This window comes from Megalops cyprinoides, chromosome 3 (genome assembly GCF_013368585.1).
Source record: "Megalops cyprinoides isolate fMegCyp1 chromosome 3, fMegCyp1.pri, whole genome shotgun sequence".
NCBI lineage: Eukaryota > Metazoa > Chordata > Actinopteri > Elopiformes > Megalopidae > Megalops > Megalops cyprinoides.
In genome coordinates this window covers 13018856-13042061 of record NC_050585.1, presented here as the reverse complement: position 1 = coordinate 13042061, position 23206 = coordinate 13018856, and the positions used below count along the sequence as shown (strand labels likewise).

At 43.0% G+C, this 23206-nt stretch overlaps 1 protein-coding gene across 1 annotated transcript in view; it reads right to left on the bottom strand.

The window, feature by feature from the left end:
• LOC118775593 (transmembrane protein 211) overlaps nucleotides 1-23206 on the bottom strand; it is a 94953-nt gene that overhangs the window by 52972 nt on the left and 18775 nt on the right. Inside the window, exon 2 of the mRNA XM_036525580.1 lies at nucleotides 13942-14080. Coding sequence (XP_036381473.1) covers nucleotides 13942-14080 — 139 coding nt within the window. The remainder of the gene's footprint in view (nucleotides 1-13941; nucleotides 14081-23206) is intronic.

The following is a 23206-nucleotide window of genomic DNA, read 5'->3' as shown; positions in this document are numbered from 1 at the left end:
CACATCCTAAAACACAGTGCTGTTCCCCAGTGCCCACACTGTAAAGCAGGACCGCCGTGAGCCTCCCACAAGCCCAGGGCTTTGCAGGAGCACAAACAAGATCAATGCTGCACCTAGCTGCCCACTGAGGCCCTAAAGCGTTATCTGGACTGCTAAATCTCCCAGAATTCCATGCGCAGTGTGCGCAGTGTCCATCCCCTGACGCAGGGCCTGTTAAGAGGAATGATCACATCTACCTACATGGCCTGCAGGTGTCTTTGCACAAGGCCCATGGGCCCAGCCACATTGTGAGTACCGCGCTGAGAATGATATTTAGGGCCTCTTTGAAAGGTCACCCAAGAGGTACTGAAGCAGAGGAAACACTCATATCCCTGGATGTAATTCTTCTCTGCTCCGGATTATGAAAAGGGCATGAATGAGGAAAAAAAAAAGTTTTTTTTTGTCTTAATTTTCCACAATTACTATTTTGGCAAGCCAGCAATTGTACCAAGACAATCATAGCTGTACACTCTAGGTGTAGCTATGGTCTTCACAGAACATTCTAAATGAATTCCTACTCAGTTGCACCATTTATATAAAAATAAAGGGGCAGCAACACAGTGTTAATGAGTGACCTCTGTGACCCACAGGTTCAGACAACAGGGAACCAGCAGTGCTGTTACCGAGATTCTCCAGCTTCGTCACGACCCAACGGTGACCTGCAGAGAGCAGGAATACGGAGCAAAGCACTCAAACGTTCTCATTTCGGGCTCATTCCTGGCCTAGCTTTTCCATCTTGAGGAGGAATCTTATGAAAAAGTAATGATAATATAGCCTGAGATAAAAAAAAAAAAACATGTATACTTCTCTGACACACATCATAATATTTGTACTTTGCTGTAATAGGAAGCTAGCAGTTACAACCACTATCATGTCTATTGGCTGAATGCACATATGGCAGAATCTATTGTGTGTGTGCATGTGCTTCTGTGTCTGTGTGTTGGAACACATGTCTGCACATGCATGTAAACGTGTGCGGGTGTCTGCGTGTGCGTGAGCATACATGTACATGTGTGTATGCATGTGAACGTGTATGTGTGTGTGTGTGCATGTGCATGCATGTATGTGTGTGTATACATGTAAACATGTCTGTGTGCATGCATTCCCACAAGCTTGCATGCATGCGTGGGAGTGTGCATACGTGTATGCGTGCGTGTGTGTATGCGTGCGTGTGTGTGTGTGTGTGTGTGTGTGTGTGTGTGTGTGTGTGTGTGTGTGTGTGTGTGTGTGTGTGTGTGTGTAATATAGTACTGCGTGGCAGTACTCTTCACGGCTGAAGATTGAACTTGATCACCATCATCAGTCAAAGCATTGATCTCCGTCCCAAATCAATCCACGAGCGCAGCGGCAGAGGGATCTGGAGGCATATCAATAAGGAGATTAGTGTGATGATATGAGTGGATTGGAGCACATATAATTAAGGCTTCAGACCCTTGCAGACTGCAATGAATGCGTCTCGCCCATATGGCAAACATGCTGGCATACTGCTGAAGAGGGTCATTTATCATCTTATTTAAAATGGCATCAAAGAGCAAGATATTCCAGCGAAAGCTTCTGTTACACACCATATGCAGGCGCTGAGGACAGCTCTTGAGGAAAAAAAAAAAATCACTGTTAATCCGAAAAACTAAACAAGATTTACAATGGGAACCCAGCCACTAGGCAATATCCACCTGCTCTCTAGAGTTTGTTAGCATAAGGAACCGAGTTTTGAGACTGTATAGCCCCAAACTGAAATTTACTGTTACTCCATGTTAATTTGATTTATTTCACCATATGTCAGGTCTGCTTAATAATGTTTCAGGTTTACATGATTCTTCTAATCTTCTGATGAAAACCCAAGCAGGGTAGTTTAACAGTTAACATTTTGCCTTTCTTGGGGAAGTACATTTCAGTAAGTCAAATTTGAGAACTAGCAGTAATGCCATGCTGGTATGTTCTTATCCTGGAAAAGACCAGTGTATCAGTTAAGATCTGTGGGAGACTGCTGTAGATATGTATTTTTCCTACTGGATTATATGGAATTCAACTGCCACATCTTCATATTTATGTTCACTGCAAACACGATGCGTGGAAGATCACTCATATCCAGCTTTTTTCATACAAATGTGTCTGTATGCTTCTTGCCCCTAAGGAATATAGTGGATTAACAGCACTTTTGCATGTTTGTGTGTGTATGTGTATGTCCGTTTTGGTGTATACTGTATGTGTGTTTATGTATACATCTGTGTGTGTGTGTGTGTGCCTGTGCGTGTGTGCCTGTGCGTGTGTGTGTGTCTGTGTGCCTGTGCGTGTGTGTGTGTCTGTGTGCCTGTGCGTGTGTGTGTGTGTGTGCCCGTGTGTGTGTGTGTGTGTGTGTGCCTGTGCTTCAGGCTCTTATGCTTTACTCTCCGTCTCCCTCTCTCTCTCTCTGGCTCTTTGTGGAGTGGAGACAGGAAAGCAGAGCGGGATGCTTTAGCACACCTGTGTGGGTCTTTATCTTGTCAAAGGCAGACCAGCATGAAGAGGAGCTTCAGCTCACTCTCTTCACGATAATTTCCCATAAGGGGCCCCGCCCCCAACCACTTATCATACACAAAATGCCAGGAGTGCCACACTTTTAATAACGTTGCCTTGAATACACACACACGTGCACACACACACACACACACACACACACACACACACACACACTCCCCAAACTGCAGTGCAGCACTCCTATCATTTCAATAGCACCCATTACTCACCAGACATCTTTCATGAGCGTAATATCATCGGCAGGCACACCAAACAGCCTGTCATTCGGCTCTCCTCGCTGCACAGACTCCATAATGCGTGTCTTTCACAAAGACCCTCAGCAGAACGCTTGGAACTTCTCCAAACATGCAAGGGGCTGTCTGCGCCCTTTGACCGCACAGCACAGACCAACACATACTCTCATCAAAGAGATTCTTATTGAATCAGGGATAATGTATTATAAAAGAATATCAATCTTTGTTGACCAAGTGAATGCCTCTCAGTTTGTATGGAAATGACCCAAAAGTAATGACAAAAATTGTTTATTCTGATGGCACATGAAACCCAAGTAGAGTGGAGTATCCTTTTTCAACATTGCATTTTACTAAAACATATGCACATCCAAAGATCCACAGACGAAGGTAAAAGTGGAAAAAGACAATAAATGGAAAAAAAACACTACACACAGATGTACAGCTCAATAATAATAATCAGTTATTTATGACACAGAAGCGCTCTTCACCCAGAATCTGGTCTTGGTTAGGTTTGACTATGGTTGAAACATTGTCCTGTCTCACTTTTTTGCAACATGCAGAATATGTGGGCCATTTCATGGTCCTTCTGTTTCCTCGTATCACTTATTTGCTCAACAGAAGAATCCTTATCCTTATCCATTAAAATTCAGAAACACTTTACAAACACTTTGAAGCGGATGTGATGTAGCATTCAGGACACATTAATAAGTAATACACAGACCCTCGTAATCATTGTCATATATACAATAAATATTACAACCTTATAACAACTGATTTCCAGAGGACACAGACAAATGATGTTATTAGTGTAATAATGCCTATCTTCACATGCATAACCTCAAGTGTGCAATTTGAAGCTGTACGTCATACTGACTCATGACACAGGCTATGGCCATTATTTAGAGCTATATCAATGCAAAGCATTGCCCAACTTATATTCCATATACAGTCTCACCCTGGATCAAAACCTGCACCCTTGGTCTCAAGTCCACTGTGCCACATCGCCATCGTACAGAACTCTGGAACTAAGCCGCTAAGATTCCTCCACTGTAACGATGAACAGAAACCAGACAGCATCAGTTCCCCAGCGCCGTGCATCCGGAAAAGAGATGATCAGAGGTCCGTGACAAGACAGCTGTCCCCTGTTTGTCATGTGTGCGACATTTTAATTCACTTAGGTAAGGAGCACATCAATTTACCTAATGCAAATTAGGATCTCGATAACAGAACTAACAGCACACTTCTGGAGGGAGGCTCTGTAATTCATCATGCATTGTGTAGCCCTGTCAAATGGTGTCCAGACACTGCTGGTTCCTCAGTTAACCCCTTCCTCTCCACACGGTATTACAGTATTATACTGCTCAGTACACACACACCATGGCAGAGGAATTCAATAACACTGATTCACGATTCTGACTCCATCACTTCCCTCAAAGGTAGCCTGAAAATTGCAAAGGTTCTCATAAAGCCCAGGAGCGATGGTGAGAGTGCGTTGGCAATGTTTCCATCGGAGGTAATAGTCGATTTTCCAGAATCAAAAAATTGCAACAAACTTAGTGGAAACAAGAATCGGTTTACGTTTAGCTCTTGAGGGCATTGACTTCCTACACCATAATAATTTTTTTTAAACGTGTGCGTATCTGCATGTCTTCAAGTGAAGTTGGTGTAATAGAAACATAGCCATTGACTACAGTACCTATAAGGAATGCAAAAGACACGCTTCTGCCTACAAAAGCTCTGTGATTCTCAGCACGTCTTATTTCAACCTTGATGATGAACCTTTCAAACTGTCCTCTGAGATCACCATGACAAAATGAATGTGCAAAGGTCTTTTGCCAAAGACTGGCCTAAAATCGTATGATGTCTGACCTCATGGGAACGGTAACAACAAAGAATTAAGAGTCTTATCTCATTTGATGAACCAGCTGAGATGGCTCGGGTAGTGTGGGGGGGGGGGGTTTCAAGGGCTGCTTCAGAGACGGACACTGACAGACCATGACGTAAGAACCAGAGGCATGACTACCCCTCACTCATAACTGACAGGCTTACTGCTTGCACTCTGGTGGCTCGGTCTGCTATGTGCTGAAAACCTAGGAGCTGGCTGTACTGCATTGACAAGAGCCACTCGTTACACAGAACATGTCTGTAGCTTGCCAAAACACTGGGCTTTCAAGGGAGGAGCACTCATGCAATATGCATGCGGACAGCACCGCACATTGCAGACCATGTGTGTGTATGGCTGCACGCCCCCACACACCCGCACTTCTGTAAAAACTCTCCTAATCGCCCAATCCCTGATGCCCCATACATATCAGCCAAAAAAGTCACCTTTGAAATTCCACTGAATCGAAGAGCACAACATGAAAGATTTAGAGAGCAGGGCTGAAGTAACTCAGAGGCTGGGTGATCCCCCGCGTGGAGGCCTTTTGCCGCGGCTGATTCCTCCTCCCTGGGTGACACTTATGGTGGTGCGCAGCGACAGGACTCAGCACCGCTCTCAGTGTACGGGCTGCTCCCTGAATGGGCCTGCTTTGAAGTTGTAGCAATGGGGAAACTACACACACAGAAGGAATGAACAAAAAGGGTCCAGCCACTAAAAGCAGCCACTGAAAGCATGCAGGAACCCATAGCAGGAGAGCTTTAAGGGTCCTTCAAATTTACAACACACTGTAAGTAATTTTTGTCAGCTACAATTGAAACTGCTGGGACTCAAGTGTCTTGCCCTATGTACACTTTAATCCAGGATCCATAACAACATTCAACAGATTTACTTAAACAGTATTTTTTGAACAATCTGGTTATTGTAGGTCTAGTAGTGGCTGGCTGGCGAGCTCTCTGGTTTGTAAAAGATCTGAGGGCTTGCTGCTGACAGCCAGTTTAAGCCATGAAATGGCCCATGATGCATTGCGCAAAACCCCTCTCTCTGAGCCTGAACGCAGCAGGAAGCATCCCAATGCTCCTTGCCCAGGAGGGAATGCCACTTTTCCTGATGCTGAAGTGTGTCTTTAACTAATGGATCCCGAAGTTTTCATGACTGGTAAAACATCACCATGGACAGCATTAATGACAGTGAACTGAAGGTTCATTCGGGAACTCCTTCCTGCGTCCTCAAATCCGCAATTCATCCTCCAGGCTGCTAATTATCCAAAGACCGTCAAGGGGCACGGATATATATTACCTGAGCTCTCACTCCCTGCTGTGTTTGATTACTTTGGATTTCCCCACCCATATCCACCAGCTTTCTGGTGTCACCTGACTGTTCTGTCATCGATTACCCCCTGCCGTAAGCTGCCGCTGGCCAGATATGCATTCTGATTGGCGGGAGGTTCCCCAAAGGGTGGTGTTAATGCCATTCAGCTAGTATAGCCAGTGTGCTCAAATGTTTTACTCAGTGCTTTTTGGGCTCCAATTGGTAATGTTCTCATCTCAAGTGCAAGCTGAGCCCTATTGCACTGGCTCAAAACCAGCTACGGTCCACGTTGGTGGTACAAAGTAGCATTGTTCCACTGGGGTAGGTAGGTTGGCCAAGGTCTCCTCATCTCACTGCTCATATTGAGACCAGATGCTCAGATGCTCCGATGACATCAATGGAGTAGTGACCATCCTCGGGTTGGAACCCACTTCATTGTGGCAAATTTGGTGCAAAAATAGCTGTTATGTATGCAACTGTATCTGAGGATTGCATTCATCACACTTCAGCTTTCTGTATAACTGCAAAGGGTGTCACAGTGAGATGACCCTAATGTTACAAAAAGTGGTTGTATGACAGAAGAATAAGCGAATATTTCATCAGATTCCTAGCTGAACTTCTGTTGTGTGCTTTTTGTGCAGTTTGCAGTTTTAGAACATCAAAACTCATTTATGCCATATTAGACAAGAAAGGCAGTCAGAGCACTTCAAGGACTCTCCAGTGAATAAAACACACATGAAACACAGGCAAAAAGCCTGTGTGTTAATTACTGCACTGTTTTGATTGGTTGGCAGACCAATTAGCCACATGTTTAATGCTTTCACTGTATCTGGAACACAGTGCTGTCCATCAGTAGTGTATGCCATCAAACAACACAGAGATCAAACAGAAGAGCTGTCAATGCATCAAGAGTCTCTCTGGCATACACACACACAAACACACACACACACACACTGACAACTAAATTTGAGAGAGAGCAGTTCATCTGAGAAAAAGGCATTGTTTGGAGCAGAAATTAGTAAGCTCCAGGCAACCGAGGTGGACGTGAGCAAATGCATTGCTGTCACGGCCTAACCTAGCGGAGCTCTGATCACCGCGAGGGTGATGAATGCACATCCCCCTTTGCTTGACAGGAGCCTCTGGAATGTCGGAAAACACTGCATGATTAATACCTCTCGCTAGGACGCTACCTGAGTTCGCTTCCCAGCGCTTGGCGAGGTAAGCCGGCGGAGAGAGAGGCTCGCTGCCATTACCGCTCCGTTCCGTGAGGCGGGAATGCATTCCGACAAGCTGGCAAGGATCAGACGCGTTTCAGCTCTGGGTCGGGAGATGTAGGGGAGGCAAAGCCATCTTGGCACTGCCTCACACTGAGTTTTACTGTAGGCAGATCAATGCGTGTGTGAACTGCAAGCTTTGCCAGGCACCAAATACAGAGCTTGTAGAATTCATGAAGTGGATGCATTTATTTTTAATGAATGTCATGTCATAGACTGTGGGTAGGGTAGGATATGTATATATTTATATAGTCTAATACGGTATGAACACACACATGTATGTATAGTGTGTGTGTGTGTGTGTGAGTGTTGGAACGTATTAAGACATGGACATACTATATAGACAGATAGAGAGGTAGAAAGAGAGACTGTGACCAGCTATGAGATCCAGGAGTAGCTGTATCAGCCTGATGGTACGGTGCAAAGAAATGTCCCTCTCATCAGAAATACAGGAAATCCATTGTAGTGTTTCTGACGAGGGGTAAGAGAGATTCCAGAGAGCCTTCATCACACCGGCTCTCCTCCTGGGCACTGGCCGGACTCTGAATGGATCCTTAAGAGGCAGCAGGCCTGCAATCACCCTTCATCTGTCTGCTAGCACAGCCTTACAGTAATTTCATCCAACAATTTCATCTTCTTTTTTCAGCTGCTGACAAGGGCTGCCGCAGAACAAGCTAATCACTATCAGCTCTCTGTTTTTTTCCCCCTCTGTAAGAAATGACTTCAAATTGCATTCCCTTGGCTTCCTTTGGTCCCCCTGCCCCATGTTTGCCTGCAGCTGTCACCGTGGAATCCGGGGCTGATCACAATGAGATAGCGGATGACATTTGGAATGTTTGCATTAGTCATGTTCTGTCGATGAGGCCGCACGCCGTGGATGTGTGGTGGGGTGCGGCACCTTGTCACAGGCGTGTTCGGAACACACCTGCGCGGTGCTGCTCACAGTGTGTAGCACAGTGCATTCCTATGCAGTTAGCACAGTCACTAAATGGACGTAAGCAGTGGACAGGTGTGTATTTTCTGGAATTCAGAGTGGTGACAGAGAGAGGGTGATACTCTTTAACAGCATTGTATAAGACCCACGCGGATGTATTGCACATGGCACAAAACCTTGGGACCGTCCTCTGTTTTACTCTTTGCAATGCTTTATGCAGCTTTGAGAATGTCTGTGAAGAACCACAGATATTTACTTATGGACAGTGAACACAACTGTTCTACAGAGCTGGAAAAAATGATGACATCTGTCACACATACAAGGGAAAGTACTGTATTACAGGAGAGAATCAGCAGATCAAATGATATCTCATTTAACTTACAACACAATTAAGTTTCTTTCAACACTTGATAAGAGATGCTCCATTTGCACTAAAATAAAGGGAAGCTAAAATTATTCAATTTCTTCCGTGAACATCTGGGCAATTACCAATGTCTCCACTGAAATTAAACTCCACTGTAACTATGAATTTGCTGTGGTGGAGCATGATATGCCTTCAGTGTCTAATGGAGATGGAGAATTAGGTAGCAAGTTCACTTACAACAGAGAACATTTTATAAACGTATTGAGCGGCTTGAAATCTGACTGCTGGTGTTTTTTTCCAGAGCGGCTGCAATGCTCTGACTGCAGCAGTTTCTGCACTGTGACTGGATTTACATTGTATCTGATCGACTGAGATTTTGAGCGTGAAATTTGAAGCGCTCCTCCGCTCAATCCATTCTGAGGGCAGACCCTTATGTTGTAGTTGAGGCCCCCTCTGGCCAAGGATAAAAAGGGGTTTGAGCATCAAGATATTAAAAATGCATAGAAATGAATGATACTGCTTTCACGGCGGAGCTATTTTGGCCATGGAGGGGCCCCTGTTTTTTTCCCGTTGGGCCGAATTCCGACATCACACAGCCCCGCCCCGCCTACGCAGCAGATACGAACTACCTCCACTGGCCCGAGACCACCAAAAAAAAAACAGCAAATAAAAAATGCATCAAAAAAATCTTCCCGAGCTTCACTGCCTCAAAAATAAAAATGTGTTCGCTTGCACCTTTAAAAATTCATGCAAAGCGCAAAACCCTCTGAGCCATTTCTCTCTATCAGTGTAACATCCTGAACCGGAACGCCGAACCGGCTGCTGCCATTGAGTTCGAGCTCCCGGTCTAATCCTGGAGATCCCCTTCGGGATCCGGTCGGCTAAAAACAGAAAGAGTGGAGCTTTTTAAAAGCCTTTCCTGGTTTCGCCATGCGAGTTACACAGCTGGTGGGAGAGTAACATGCTTTTGAGCCACCGGGGAAGCCCAGAGAGCTGTTTATCCTTATATTCGACGACCAAACACTTCTTCCACGTCCACTTTGACCAAGTGAGGGCGGGAGGTTTGAGTATTGCTACATGGGAGATGGGAGCTGGAGGTGTACCCTTTTGAAGACGTCAGAGCTTCTCTGACTGTTCCACATCACTGCAGCTTGCTCAGGGAAAGGTATTGTGGGTCATGCCACTCAAATGTAACTGACTCAATTAGCTCAACAAGTTGTTTTTTATGAGCCTTGTTCCCTTTAGCTATTTGTATTGAAATAAAATCCAGCCACCATGACTAGTAAGACGGAGTTCACAAGGTGATGGACTGAATTTCTTTTGCATTATACATCACACTGAGGGCTCCTGGATACTTTATCACATTACTAGTGAGTAGCGCTTCTGAAATCATTTTTCTTATCAGAAAATCAGAATGGATTTGGACTTAGCTGATGCCCAAGGATGTGTTTTACAGCAAACCCAGAAGCAGGCTGCAGTATGAACAGATTGTTAGGGAAGCTTGTACATGAAATCAAATTTTTTGTAAAGATTAAAGTTGCGTTGTTATTCATTTGCATTAAATTGAATTCCAATTGACACAACAGTATTGCATCGCAACCTGGCCAAAACTCCTCAGTTGCTAAGATGGTTTTGCAGTTGCTTGTTAAAAATCAAACTGGCAATTTTGTTTAAATTATTTAGAGCACCCAGAATATCAAGAGATGTTTTGATTGCAGCATTTCAAAACAGCAGGAGACATTAGAGTCAGACCAAGATTAATTAATTCCTGAAGTCTGAGCAGTACAATTTATGTCATAATTATTTTCCCACTTCTCCACAAGTTCCTCAAATGAAATTCTTCAAAAGGAGCCAGAGACAGATTTGAGTTTGCACAAATCAAAGAGGTTCCCTCGTATCTCTCTGGAGAGAAATATGCAGCCCCACAAGGCCGTGCCCTGCCACAGCCAGATTCACATCCCACTGGAATGAGGGAAGCTCTGCCTCTTGCAAGACAAAGAGGCAAAGCAGTCCAGAATGATGGAGGGATGTACAAAAAACATACTAAATTTAAAATATAAACTTGCTCTACACCGAGCAAATCCAGATTACAGTGAGTCACGTTTTACTGAGACGCTAACTTGTTCTTCCTTTGACAGACTGGACACACCAGACTGCCTCAGTTTACGTCCCACAGTTGTCACAGAAAAATGTGTGCTTCAAAACAACAAGAGTCTTCAAATTTAAACTGACAACAGTACTGCAATATAACCTATTCATCTAAAAGCTAGATCCCCCTAACTGGCATAATCCAGGAGCCCTGACTCAGCCTTTAGACAGCAAAATTTGCATTATCTAGTGTAGGACAGTGAAGATAGAATTACCAATGAAAAGAAATACCTCTGACCAATGCATGGCCAAACGTGAGAGGGCTATCTCAAGAGTATCTCAATGACTTAGGAAACTGAATGACTGCATTTGTTTAGTTCAATATGGACATCTTTTATTTTAGTCTGAAAACAGAGGTTAGAGATCTCAGTGCAATATGAGCACCAAAATCTTTCCATGGAACTTCATGTATAAAACATTTCCAGAGCTCGGAGTGGCCTTTTTTTCACCCTAGAAACTGTCAAACTTAGACACTCTCTCTCTCTCAAAAGCAAAGAGGAACTCGTCCATACATTTGTCTCCTCAAGGTTGGATTATTGAAATATACCCCTTTGTGACAAAGTACTTTTGTGCAATCTCCAATTAGTGTGATTTTTTGCTGCTACAAGGATTTGAATTATGTATCACATGTCGCTGCTTCTTTTCACTTATTCTCCATTGAATATTGAACAGACAGTAAGCAAATATCTTCCTTTTAACTGCAGTGCAGAGAAGCACAGTGTGTCCAATATTCCATTTCATCCCTCTGGATCTTTTTCAAATTTTGCAAGGGTAAACACGTAGCAGGATTTATATATACAGGGTCCCTCAATTGCAGAATGAGTTGCCTACACCTGCGGGGGAATCAAAGACCATTTTAACATTTTTACCCTGACTAAGCGCCTGTCCCTCTAGCCTTATTTTGGTTATTAACCCCTCCTCAGAATAGTGCACATTATATAGTATATATTTTCTGTAGTTTTTTTTTTTTCTGCCAGTATTAAGCAGGATAATTCTGTGTGGAGCTGTAGTGTGACAGTATGGAACTATCACTCTCTATTGAGAGGCAATCTCTATTTAGCAGACCTACATCAAACACAGACAGCCTCTTTTTCTCTGTTCAACCTCATGTCTGCCATCAGCATTGCACAACCGCTTCCACATCCACTTTACAGCCCTATCAGCTCGGCTCCGCTTTCTCCTGTGTCATTTGTTAATAACTGATAATACTGAGATTTGTCTGCATCTGCTTGGCATCTTCTTTGGGTTGGCCTGATTCTCTCATCTACCAAATGGGGCTGAAGACATATTCTCCCCACCCCTTTTTGTGGCTTTTTTGTTCTTTCAAAAGCCAATCGTATAAATTATACCTTACTATAAATAAGTGTAAGGTGTTGCTACAGGACATTTTTTTTGTTTACAGATCAGCATAGTTTAAATATATCTCCTTGCTTTTATAACTGTCACTATAAGTTATTTGTTCCCCGTTTCTGTTGTACAATTGCTCTTCCTCGTCCATCCCTTTCATCTTATATCTGTCATGACTTGCGTTATTCGTCCGTAATGCGGTCTTTGAAGTGCTCTGTGATGGGTCCTTTTTTAAGAGAGCTGTATTAATGCAGCCCCACTGCACACCGAGGACCTTCTATTTATGGATCATCCAGTATGCCAGCTCTCCAGTCTTAGGAATCCCTGTATCAAAACCACAGCACATGCAATGCCAACGCTTCAGCTCCTCGACTTCAACACATCGTGTTGAGGTTTATCTGGAATAATTTTGACTTCAGAATAGTTGGCAGACCATTTATATTTCACCCCATGCAGAGAGAGAGACGTACTGCATCTTCCTCATGTTTTTGACAATGGAGGGCTTCTTTCATTTCACTTCATTTCACTCCAAGAACAATTTTGTCTCTGGAGAGTGCTTTCATTCAGATGCATCTTTAAAAGCAAAACTATTCAACGAGCTTTTGATAAACATTGTATCAACATTACCAGCTCAGACAATCAGAAAAATCTACACAGCTATCAAAATGCTTCCCAAACACATAACAAACTTTTCATCAACAATACATAGGTTAAAGCAACTACAGCTGCTACAAAATGGATTTCTGCAACTTAAATGTCTTTTTGGAACTCAATGTGCACCAACACACTCTCCCACTTCTAAAATACTAGAAGTAACAACATGCAACAGGGACTACGTAATAGGCTCCATATCTCAAAGAGCAAAATGAATACACTTGTGATAGGCCTTCCAGAGTCTTAACAAAGTATCAGACAAATTGTAATGGAAGTACAAAAGATAATCACATTCAGGCCTTATGCTTCTGTCCAATCCTTGAAAACTACTCAAAGAAAACTCCAAGTTCAGGATGACAGAGGAAAAAAAAGACCGCTACTGTGTGTTAAGTACAATTTGAGTGATTTAGAGTCTGAAAAGCTGCGAGCCTTGTGTTAGTAGGGGCCTCTTTCCCAGCTGGGCCATTTGTCTGATGACAGGAAGAGGAGGAAAGTGGGAAATGTAAATATGAATGTGGCTGGAGTTGTCTGGAACAAAAGCCTTACCCTTACAGATTCACAGGATGTTGTCCGCACCACATGTTCCCCCAAATGGAATCTAATCACCACAAACAACGCCCAGACTTGCTGCATTTTTCTGCATGCACAGTATTATCTTTTGTAATTAGCACACATTTCGGACCTGCAAGGGAGTTTGCATTTTACCTTCCAAAATTAAAACCTCTGACCAGCACCTGCTAAGGCTCTCTGTACATGGTGATGCACTGTGCTTATGGGGGAGGGAGCATTAACTTGAGAACCGTGACTATGCGTTGTTTACGATGCTATTTTCCTATTCAGCGAAAGCAAGGCCCGACAAGCCACGCATTTGTTGAACCAACGACCTGTCTTCAAGAGCTGTAATTGTGTTTTTATGATGCGCGCTAAATCTCTGAGTGTACCACACATCCCAACACTCAGACCCATTGGGTCTCCTAGCAACAACAGTTGAAGAGCAACTGCCTCAGGGTTTGTTTTTTTTTTTTTTTTGACACACATACATTTGGCCGATCAGCTCTTCTCTGTTTGGATGAGGGTTGGTTGTTTTCCTAGCACAGTGTTATGGTCCCCTAATTTTTGTCCCCCCTTTTTTTAACACAACAAAGGAGCCGGTTGTGTGCATGTGTGGTTGTAGGGGAAGAAGCACACGCCACACTTTGATGAGGGAGAGGCACGCAGAGGCGCCGCCGAAGCACACTCACCCGCCGCCATCTGCATGTACCCGGCCAGTGTGCAGATCCGCCGCTCGCAGGCTCCGCTGGGGAGGAAGATGGTGATGATGGCCAGCAGGGAGCTGACGGCCAGCAGGGCGCAGCCCCCGGAACAGAGCACCGCGCTCGTCTGCAATACACACACACGCCAGCAGGGGTCAGCGCACAGTTCACCAGCAGGAGCAATCTTTGACCACTTCATTGAAGCTGCCACTTTGTGTCATTAGCCTTCGCTGATTGCTCACTGGAGATCTCAACACCTCAGAATGCAAAATAAGACAGTATGCAGAATGATAACATTGTGATTTAATGTGAAAATGTACAAACTACTACGTTACACAATATAATACAGGTATTTAGACTTTCACTGACAGCTCAACAGTGCTTGTTGGTGAAAGTCTCAATACCTTGTATTACTGTATTACTGTAATACAAGTAATACAGTAATACAATTGTTTTACTGTATTGTATTACTGTGATAAACACAGTCACAGTCCACTTTGACCAGACAGGGCATATGCTCAATGCACACTACACAATATTATACACCATTGAATTGATGCCTACCTGTAAACTACAGTAACAATGTTGGTTACAATAATATCGGTTACTGTCTTGCACTTTGGAAAAAAGGAAAATTGCACCACAATGGATTGCTTCACAAGTGGGTTTCGTGCCGCCAAGATGGTGCTGCTTAATAAAGAGCTAACTGTTTATTGAGCATCCTGTCCATTCCCTCCTGTTCAGTTAGCCTTGGTCACAAGGACACAGCCATAAAGTGCTACAAACACCAGACAAGGACAGTAGCGTGTTCTGAACCCTGTTTTATTAACATGCTGCCTTGGGGATAAAGGTGACTCCTGTTAGAAGGGAGGCCTCAGAGAAAGGCAGGCCAAACAAAAAAAAAAAAAAAACGGGCCCCGGGACAGATTTCAACAGAGCCAAAGATGTGGTCTCCAAGGCCTTTGTGGCAGGCCCCGTGCGGCTACGAGACAAAATATACGGCACTGCTCCCACACCGCTGCTGATTAATGGAGCCCTCCCCGAAACGCGTGCTGCACTCGGGCGAGAAAATTCCGAGAGACGACATCTCTCCTTATCCATCGTTCGATCCACTCGGCTCTTCTTTACCCCGACCCACCCATCCCACGTCTTTGATGGAACGACACTTCGGCATTCGCACAACCAATCCCCTGCAGTATCATTCCCTCCCGGTCGAACATCCCGCGGAGCGATTAGCGCTCGAGCCGTGACAATAACGGTAAATGTGTAACATGCATGAGGGCATTATGCCACTAATTCAAGCATCATTAAGCTAATGTTTAGGCATTCTGAGTGACACACTTAAAAAAATCTAATTAAATTGCATTTGGGATGGATGTGAGGGCAGAGGAATGGGATTTTTTTAAAGAGCAAAGGAAAAGGGGGAAGCAAAGGCAGAGGAGGGAGTCAAATTAATAAAATCCAGCACTGAGAAAAGATGTCATCCCTTTCAAAGAGTCACTGTAGTGGGATGGTCGATTTGTAATGTCATTTGCATACAACTACCTAGTCCAGACTGCTGTCCTGAGTGGACGTATACAAAGGGGATAGCTTTTAACATAAAGAGTATGAATTTGATGCTGAAGTTAAGATTATAGATTTATTCAATGTGGCTGCTTGGCTCTGTTGTTTTAAATAAAGTATAACCGTTCCTGTCATTCTGATTATGTGAGCCACAGTGCCTTCCACACAAGTGAGTGGCACAGTTCACTGACATTGCTCCACACAGTGTTGCCCCGCCCTCACTGTTGGAAAGCCTATCCTCTCCTCAATATGCTTCAGGCATCAACCAATGAGCAAATGGCCTCAGTTGGCCAATTCAGACCATGTTCTCTAATGTGTCATGTCAGAGCGTCAAAACAGCCAATGAGATTGATAAAGCAGTATTGAGAAAGAAGCATACAGGAAAGAAGCCATGTGGAGACTTAAAGATTAAAAGAGTCCTGGGAATAGAACATGTTTTTTCTTCTCCTCAGGAAGATTTCATATATGCATGGGAATGTCTCTTTTTCCCACTAGTGATCTAAGCATTAAAAATTAAAGGAATGGTACACCCCTCAAAACAGTGGCAGACCTGAGTATAAAGACATTAGCTGTCTGAGCATTACCCTCCCTTCTCCCCACTCCCCACACCCCTTTAATAAATTTGAATATAACCCTCAGAATACATGAATTCAGAATGAATTGTAATATGTATTAATGTGAGACCTCAACAATAACTGCATTAGAGGCTTCATTAAAAATCTGGTTGCAGAATTATTGGTGCAGTGCATCTTTGCATACATAAAACATTAAAAAGCCAGAATGCTAACAGTAGACAAATACAGGTATTTTTCAAGGTAGACGGAAGTAGGAAGTAGCATAGGTGGAAGCAGTATGTAATGATAAAAAAAAAAAAATCATTTTTTAAATCATAGGTTGTATAAGTTTGCTTCAAACATTAATGTAGTATTCCACTGTCATGCCAATTAATCACTACCGGCAGTAAGCACATATATGCATCTATTACTCGATCAATCAATCTATATTTCTGTATCTATCAAGCATGTTAGATCACTGTTGGTAAAACACAGTGCCCAAAACTTCTGAAACTATATATTGATACGTGTCATAGATGAGACAGAAAAACTGAAACTCCTTTAAAACTGAATCTTTCTTGCTACAGGCTCAAGTTAATTTAGTAGAAAATTAGGTTCGAACATCCTAGTATTTTTAGGAACGGTTTCTAAATAGCTTTTAATTACTTGCTCATAACCCAAAGCACAGAAAGTATAAGTGGTGTGAAGGAGTCTCAACAAGAGGTAGGGCCAACGGCGATAGAGTTCATTTACTGCGGAAACAGAGAAATGAAACTGTCGAATACCTGACTGAAGGCATTGCTTCTGTCTCAAGGCTTCCCCTCCTCACATTATGTGTAATGTATTCCCTGTCTGTTTCAATATCCACTACCACATGATAGCTTGTGCCTAGCAGGTCACAGAAGTAACTTTTTGTAGTTAAGAACCCCAGCTGTGCGCACAGTGTGTGCCCATGGCAATAACAAAAAAACTACTTGATTAAAAATACAGTTTACCTGCAATGACATTACTCACGATCCCAATTTTCAGTTATTCAACCTGTACAGATAGCTCCTCTAATACATTAATGTGCCATCAATTGCCTTTACTGCATGAAGGGTTTCTGTGTGTGTGTGTGTGTGTGTGTGCGTACATGTGTTGGGTGTGTGATAATGTTCGATCGAAATTCTACAACACTATAATTCTACTACTATAACAGCATCCGCAGTTCATTGAAAGGATTTACGCAGCAAATCAAGGTCAGCCTGTTACCATGGTAAACTATTCCCTTATATCTACTGAGCTGAGACTGATATATATCTGACACTGGGACTCGCTCACACTGCAGCATGTCAGCTACAGACACAGGGGAGAAGCGAAAGCTTGGATTCAGATATTCTTTCCAATATCCAATATAATGAAAACGGCCTCCAGACCCTATAAATATTGAACTGGAGAGACACACCAGGATGGCTCCATCATAGAGAAATATTTTATTGGTTTCCAGCTCTGCCCCTTTTAATATCGGTTGGCAATTGGAGAGCTATAAATTGGACACAATTCAGCAAGGGAGGACTCGGGATTTGAGTGATAATGTTCACGGCCCTCTCCTTCAAACTGGAGGCTCTCTAAATCCTCCAATCCTGATTACTTTGAGGGTGGACAGGGATTAGGGACTTTGGACTTGAATACCTGTAAAATTTTTAAGGCCGCTTACAATGGCCTTCAAGTGGCTCAGAGCTGAGGATTTTCAGGGGCACAAAATCTGTCAAATGCACTTTCCGCCCCCAGATAAATGATATTCATTGACTTCACCTCCTGAAATATAAGCAATTCCACACCTTTAGGACCTTTGTCAAAAAATCAGACTGGGGTGATTGAGTTGACTATACTGCCATAATAAAAAGGAACATTAGCACTGTCAGCAAGCACATAGTATGAAAATAAAGGTAAGAAGAACAGAGACTCAGCTGAGAGTCTTTGTTTTGAAAATAGATATAACATGGCAGCCTTACAGCCTGTATAACGTTACTATATTCCTACTGCTTTATCTATGCCAATTTCCCATTTATTGATAGAACAATGAAAAAAAAATCAAATAAAAGAATACATAAAATATGAATACTGTTGGAGCAGCAGTTAACTGACTCTCACCTACCCTGTCCCCCCGAAAATAATAAGTTGGCTGAAGATAGTAGACTACATCAAAATCCAATACAAAACATTTACAAGTGACAGGTAAAAAGAGCATGCTTAGTCGAAAAGCAGCCATGACAGGCGTACAATGCAGTGCGGGGGCGAGCTGTCACGCGCGCTTGTAACTTAAACAACAGCCTCGCAGCCAGCCGCCGCCCCACCTCGCTTTCAGTGCCCCGCACTCTCCGCCTGACCCCAAAACTCATCAGCATTCAATGAGGTGATGCCACACCAATCACCGTAAGTACCAGGACTGACACCTCTCCCCGTGCCCGCTTTCCCGAGCCGCAGTGTAATGTTCTGCTATTCCAAGCACATTAACGGCACGGCGCGCCTTACAAAACAGCACTTCACAGGTGGCGAGAGGGACCGTGTGTCATCATTTATTTCGCGGCCTATTTCTGACACGGGGCTCCACTTGAGCGGCCTCGGCTCCCTCGCCGTCTGACATTTCCCTCGACTCTCATTCACTGAAACAGATTGAAATTCGCACCCTTGCACCCCTTCCAGCACGCGCCAGCTTCCCTCGTCTCAGCCGCGCGCACACGCACACACACACACAAAAGTTGTCTTCACTTCTGACAAAACATACGTGAGAGCAAACACGAAACAGGCCAAATCGGCACTTTTAACAGCAAACGCATCGGCAACTGAGACATGGCACAAAAACCAGTAAAACTACTGCCATGTGACTTCATTACAAGCTCTAGCTTCATTAATACTCCTTATTGTGCCTGAAACAGAGTACAAGCGAGTGGGTGTTGTTTCTGGTGTCACAACCCATGTTGGCAAATTGAAAGAAACACCTGCCAGACTCGCCGCAAAAGGTACGAATTGAGAACAGAAGGGAGATGATAATAACGACCCAACACAAACAAGCTCCTGGTCCCCTACCTTGGTAAGTTTATTTGCCTCTCAGCTACAGAGGGACTATCATGAGTACAAAGCTCCATAATGACTTTCCATCTAGGGGGAGCAAGATTTTACAGCACAAGAAAACTCATTTTCAAACAGGTTCGAAATGTTTGAATAGTGTTTTTAAAAAGTCATCAATACTGATTTGATGTCAGACAAAGACTCCCACATACATATATCTGTCTCTATTGAATAGACTAGAAAATAAGGGAACAGCTGTAATGGAGGATGGATCTTTTTAGCAAAGAAGTCACTGGTATCTGGATGACACAAGTGACTACATGCTTACTCCTGTAGGAGGTACAACACCATACCACTATTTGGCAACCAGTATCACTTGCAGTGCCAGCCCACTTTCTCCTGTTATACTGAAGAGGTGGGACTCGGCAAGCATTTAGAGTTGCTAGCAGGTTTCATCAGTTGTTTCGTTCATATTTCAGTTCTTTTCAAACGACATAAAAGAAAGCGGCAGTAACGGGTGAGTATTTCATCAGATCAGCACTGATCCCACAGTATGCACTTGTGCTTTTTTATGTGGTTTCAGCCCAATTACTGGGCCTGTCATACGCAGCTGTGAACCAGATTCCAGTCCAACTTCCCACAAGATAGTGGTGACACATGCCAGTGACAGAATATTACTCTTCTTAGAGACAGGAACCTGGTGGCTGGAGCCTTTATATGATATCAAAATAATGCTGATTACTTTTATATCTTCTGTCATTTCTTATTTTCATTTTGTCAGTGTGTCTGTCAAAAGAGCGGGTTCTCGCTCTTTCGCTGTTCAGCGTCGGCTTGTTCAGCACCACCTTGGTTCATTTCGCCCTGTTGGTTTGACATCTCTGTCTAGGCAGTGCATCTGCCCATCTTGGGGGAAAGTTGGAGTATTATTTAGGGAGCTGAAGTATGCGGTCAGTGCAGTGTGAGCTGCAGAATGTTTGTGTTTGAGGATGGAGACATCCTGGATGATTTCATCTGGGATCACTGTCAAATGGCTGAAACCGAGATTCTTGATCTGAGGGTTCAACTGGCCGGTTTCCCCTGCAATAACAAATTGGTAGAGTTCCAAGAGCTGCCTCGGGGGGGGGGGGTGAGTCTGTGGATTATTCCAGGAAACAGAATTGACTGTAAGGCTGTATTTGTAGGAAAGGGTGTGCACATCTTATACAGACAATTTCTCCAGGAGTTGTGGTTTCCAAAACATTACAGTCCTTACAGGAATTCAAGTGGGCCTTGAATCTGAAAACAGAATTAATAAGCCGAACAGGGCACATCCCCCAATATATGGTAGTTGGTTATGGGATTCAATTAGAAGTGTCAACACAGCATGCAGATGCAAAAAGGAGCTGGTGCCCCGGTAGGAGCATGTGGACAAGCTCCTGGCCCAAGGATGGATTCAGTGGTTTTGGTTCACATTGGAAATAATGACAGAGTGGCAGGAAAAAGTATTGGCCCCTTCCTGATTTCCTCTTTTACTGCATGTTTCTCTCACTATCAAAATGATTTCATTCATTTCGTAGAAAAAGTCACCAACAACTTGCTATCATTGAAGACAACATGGATTCTGCTCTGTATAAGACAATTCCTAAGGAGAATGTCCGACCATCTGTGCGCGAGCTAAAGCTAAAGTGTAATTAGGTGGTGCAGCTAGACAATGATCCAAAACACAGAAGCAAGTCCACATCTGAATGTCTAAAAAGACGCAAAACTGAATCCAATAGAAATGATGTGGCAGGACCTGAAAGGAGCAGTTCATGCTTGAAGACCTACCATTCTGTCATAGAGCAGTTTTGCAAAGAAGAGTTGGCCAAGATTCCTCAACAGAGATGTGAAACGCACAAATCAAATTACAGGAAGTGTTTAGTTGCAGTTATTGCCACTAAGGGTGGTCCAACCAGATATTAGGTGTAAGGGGACATTTAATTTTTCACAGGGGTGATATGGGTGTATGCAAACAATTTTCACTGAAGGAAAAAAAAAAACATTAAAATACTGCATTTTGTGTTTACCCAGGTTCCTTTTGTGCAAAATTACATTTTGTTTGAAAATCTGAAACCATTCAGTGCTCCAAACAGGCAATAATTGAGAATACCAAGAAGGGGGAGTTAAGAGTATGTCTGGAGAAATTTGTCAGCCAAGTACAGAATTAAGAACAGAACCTCCTCAGTTGTTACCTGTAGAATTTCACAGTAGACATGTGCTATCCCATGGAAGCAATATATTATAGGGAGATTTCAGGCATGGCTACATAGGACAGAGGGGTTTAGGTTTATGGGATTTATTACCCTCAAACCAGCAGGGGATACGGTGCATGGGTTTGACCAGCATATGCTTACAGTTTCTGAGGAGTACAGAAACTGGGGCCTTGAGGGTCAGGGAACGTGTGTTTTAAAAGCAGGGTGAGAGAGCGTGCAGAGAGCAGCCTCCTAATGACAGCAATGTGGATGTGTTACAAGAGAAATAAGGGCCTAAAAGAATGAAATCGCCTATGATGCAAAAAGTCCAAAACACTGAATATGGCTAAACAAGAGCCTTAGCATAGAGGTTAGATACATCAAAAATAGGAAAGGGGACTTGTTAGCAATATTTCAGATTCGCTCTACAGTTATGTTGTTGAGAGGAGAATATATATACATACCTACAATTACTCAGGACATTCTGAGTAACATTGAACTAGATGTTGAAATACTTGAAAATTATGAAAACTTACAAAAAGATGATATATCTATTGCCAGAAGAAATTTCCAGTGTTATTCCTGGAAAAACAGTATTATGGGGATAATCAGCATAACCGTTTAAGCATTTCCATGTTTTAAAAATCTCCTGGACTTCTTCAAGGAAGCAACTAATTTTCAAAAGAATCTGTTCTTTTTTGTGAAAAAAAGCTTTTTCCACAAAGTACTTCATGAGGACTCATTATCACATTGAAATCAGAGGGAATTAATTGAGTTATCTGAATGTGGATTCAAAATTCAGCATAGTGCACAGACAATGATAAGAATGATTACATCACAGCAGGGCATTATGGGAAATGGAAACCTCCAAGGATCAATGTTGCGACCTCTGCTCTTCTTAATGTTGGTATATACATGAAAAATTACTGGGCATAAATCAAAGGAGTTTATACTGATCTTAACACTTAATGCCTAAACACCTTTGTCAGGCCACATTTAGGGTATTGTGTGTATTTCTGGACATCACACCATAAGAATGATAAGGAAGAAAGTACAGAGAAAGCTGATCCCATACATAAAACATGTATGTTATGAATCAAGACTCGAAACACTTAATCTCTTAAGTAAAGTCTCAGTAAAAGGAGACTCCGTAGGTATATGACTGATGTTCTGAAAATGTTCTAAAGAGATTAATAAAGTGGATCAAAGGGGGCTTTTCAAACTGAGTTCTGTCAACAGAAAAAGAGTACACGGATGGAAATTAGTTAAAAGAAAACTCCACACTGAAACTGGGAAGTATTTGGTCATACAGAGAGTTAAAGATACAAGATCAGCTTACCAGGACAAGTAGTTGAAGCATAGATCCTAGGAGAGTTAAAGACCAGGCCTGAAACACTGCTACATGCACACTAAATTAAAGGCAAAAAGCAAGATGAGGGCCTAGATGAGTTGAATAACCTGCCTCATTTCAAGCCTGTAATTAAGCCTTTAATTTTGTTTCTGCCTTTTTTCAGGGAGTTTAGGAGGTCGAAGCTCTCAAATTTAAATGCAAACTTTGTTTTTGCACATTGAACATCAAGACACACCTCCAGGATTTAATTCAGCCAGTGACGCAGTCAGCAGATCAACAGTAGGCAAGATGACATTAGTAACAGAATGAATATCACTAACTGGTGGTGGTTTAGCCAGCTGACCCTACCTGCTACATCATGACAAGCCTCAGATTGCTTACTGCTTTGAGTTAAGTGGATGTACAGACATTTTCAGCGCAGTTTTGACAAGCTTGCTAACTAGGAACAGGCTAGCTGATGATATCCCTTCACAACACTGACCCAGCAACTTGCTTGTTCAGAATATTTCTACAGATTATGATTC